Here is a 2574-nt window from a genome sequence, read left to right on the forward strand (position 1 = left end):
AGGACTAGGGTCATGAGCTAAAATGAGCTCATACAAATAGTCAGTTCCTTAGCTTTCACAAAGGACAAATATGTGTGTGCTTATAGTGCTGTAGTCCAAGTGCTTTGTGGAAAAAACTTATGCCCCAAAAGACTAGCAGTTTTCTGTGCTGCAAACAGCTTATGTATGTTTTCATCTCGTGTTTCGGAGTTTTCTCCAAATATTGGTTGTGACATTCTAAGTCTTGGTCATCTCCATCAAGATTATGATGTCTCCTTAATGTGTAGTCTTTTGGTCAAATTTACTTAGGTCGTAGTGGCATTATTTCATACAATTATTCTGAAGAAGCATTGCAACTCTGGAAATGCACCAGCTCAAAAGATTTTCTTTTCTGACAGAGAAACCATGCAGCTTGCTTGACTTGTGTATGTAATACTTTATTTCCCCACTTCCTAATCAATGCACAGTTTAAGTATAGAAGAGGTCCTAATTCAGTACCCTCTGACTTCAGTAGACACTAGGTCAGACTTCACTAATTCCATGTGAGTGATTACTGTGAGAACAATTCTGTTCTGAGAATAAAATTTTAAAATCAGGGTTTGTATTTGTGAATTCAAGGAGTGTGTGGCACAATGTGAACATGTGAATGTAAGCCTCAGACTTGGCACATTTTGACTGATGAAGACCTTTGCACATGGATGGTTTCAGGGGTCACCTGAAGACTGGGGTTGGGATTGGGACAGGATATTGTCATAAGATTACAACCTTGAACTGTAGTCTCTGCTGGCTGTAGGGAAGTTTACAGCTACATGGGATTTCTGCTGGGTGACAGGCATTATACCATTTCTGCCAAAATGGAGCTAGTTTGGGGCATTCATCATCTGTTTTACTTTAGTAGTGACTACATCATAGCTTGTATCTATACACACTGGAAGATGTAGAATTAAATGGTTTTAAGTGGCACTTCAAAAGTTTGCCTTCACAATGGCTTTATTTACTTATTCATTGTTACCAAAGTTTGGTAATAAGGATCAGGCTTTTCATTTTTGCTAGGGCTCTGACCAAGGTCCATCTACTCAAGATCAGGCATTATCTGCCCAACAAGCTGCTGTAATAAACCTGACTGGAGTAGGGAATTTTGTGCAACCTCAAGCCACAGGTATGTGCTTGCTGAGCCTCCTTGTGTGGTCAAGTGTGTATGTCAGTAAATTCACCCTGAGATGAAGTTTGGTCTTAAAAAAGTCGTATGTTACATTAGAACAATTTACTATTTATTGTCAGCACATGAATTATACAAGAGATACTTCAAAGCATGCACTTTTCTGCTTTGTTTGGCAGTTAAGTGTAGGAAATTGATATCACATGAACATCACACTTGATACAAGAAGAAAATACAGAGAACTTCCATGCCAGACTTCATTGAGGAACATGTCTTTAACTGTGTGCTTAACATCCAGTATGAGAAACCTGTGTCTCCACAACCTCTTCATAATCTAATTATGTTCTAACTAACAGAGTGTGTAGATCATGGTTATTCTGTACTGTTTCCAATTTAACTCTGAAACTAATCCTCTTGATCCCTCCTTTCTATTACACTATTCCTGTGTCTTCCTTCCCTGATCCTGCCAAACTCAACCTGCCCTCTTTGACCTGCTCTCCCCTTCTCCTTAGTGTTGTCTCAGCTTGGCTCTGCTGTGAACAGACCTGGGCAAAGCCTTCCTCAGCAGAGACTCCACCTCTCTTCTGCCTTACAACAGCAACAGCAACAAGCCTTGCAGCAGCAGCAGCAACAGATACAAGTAATCCAGCAACTTCACTCTGTTTTAAAAAAATAATAGAATTAAAAAATACAATTCTCAGCTCCAAACAAAAAAAAAATTACCCAATTTTGACTTTTAAACTAATGTCCTTATGGTCTGGCAAATGAAAAACCCATTAATTTTGCAAACTATCATGGAAGATTTAAAATCTGGTTCTCAGCTTGGAGCACTGAATTTATTTTTACTCATTTAAGCCATCCACCTTCCTGATTTGCTAACATTCAAGGAGTGCTTGTGGCACACACCTAAATGAGCTTATATTGGTCAATATAAGTTTTGAGCTTAGCACTGCTGTGGTCAGTATGTGGAAGTGACAGCTCTGGCCAAGCATTCCTTTAGCACTCTGTTGTTCAGCTGCTTTATGAAAAGATGGTAATACGTTTTTAGAACACAGCCTCCTCTTTATGATTCATGTAGAAAATATGTACAATGCATACCCTGAGAAGGTATTACATTAAAATATACTATGTAACCCAAACATTCATTGAAGTTGCTGAGTTACTGCAGTTACTGCGATGGAGAGAAAGGGCAAAGAAACAAAGCTGCCAAGAACACGTGTGAAATGTTAGAAATGCCCTCAGCAGGCTTCTGTGCCACTGGTGCTGCTTGACTGTACTCATTGCCCCAGCATACGGTGTATTCCCTTTGTCAGCCTGGTGCTTCCTCTTTTGTTTTCCTTTTATTCCACACCCCTTCCTCTCATTCTTCCTGATGTGAAACAAAGCTTCATTGTCAACACTAACAAGCTTTTTCTCCCCCTTCTCCTTCATGGCAG

General features: G+C 39.6%; 1 protein-coding gene across 10 annotated transcripts in view; it reads left to right on the forward strand.

Moving 5' to 3' along the window:
* SUPT20H (SPT20 homolog, SAGA complex component) overlaps nucleotides 1-2574 on the forward strand; it is a 33242-nt gene that overhangs the window by 30117 nt on the left and 551 nt on the right. For all 10 annotated transcript variants that reach the window (XM_065678363.1, XM_065678362.1, XM_065678366.1 and 7 more), the window contains one exon: nucleotides 1033-1138. In XM_065678363.1, the coding sequence (XP_065534435.1) occupies nucleotides 1033-1138 (106 nt within the window). The remainder of the gene's footprint in view (nucleotides 1-1032; nucleotides 1139-2574) is intronic.

Source organism: Lathamus discolor, chromosome 4 (assembly GCF_037157495.1).
Source record: "Lathamus discolor isolate bLatDis1 chromosome 4, bLatDis1.hap1, whole genome shotgun sequence".
Classification (NCBI taxonomy): Eukaryota; Metazoa; Chordata; class Aves; order Psittaciformes; family Psittacidae; genus Lathamus; species Lathamus discolor.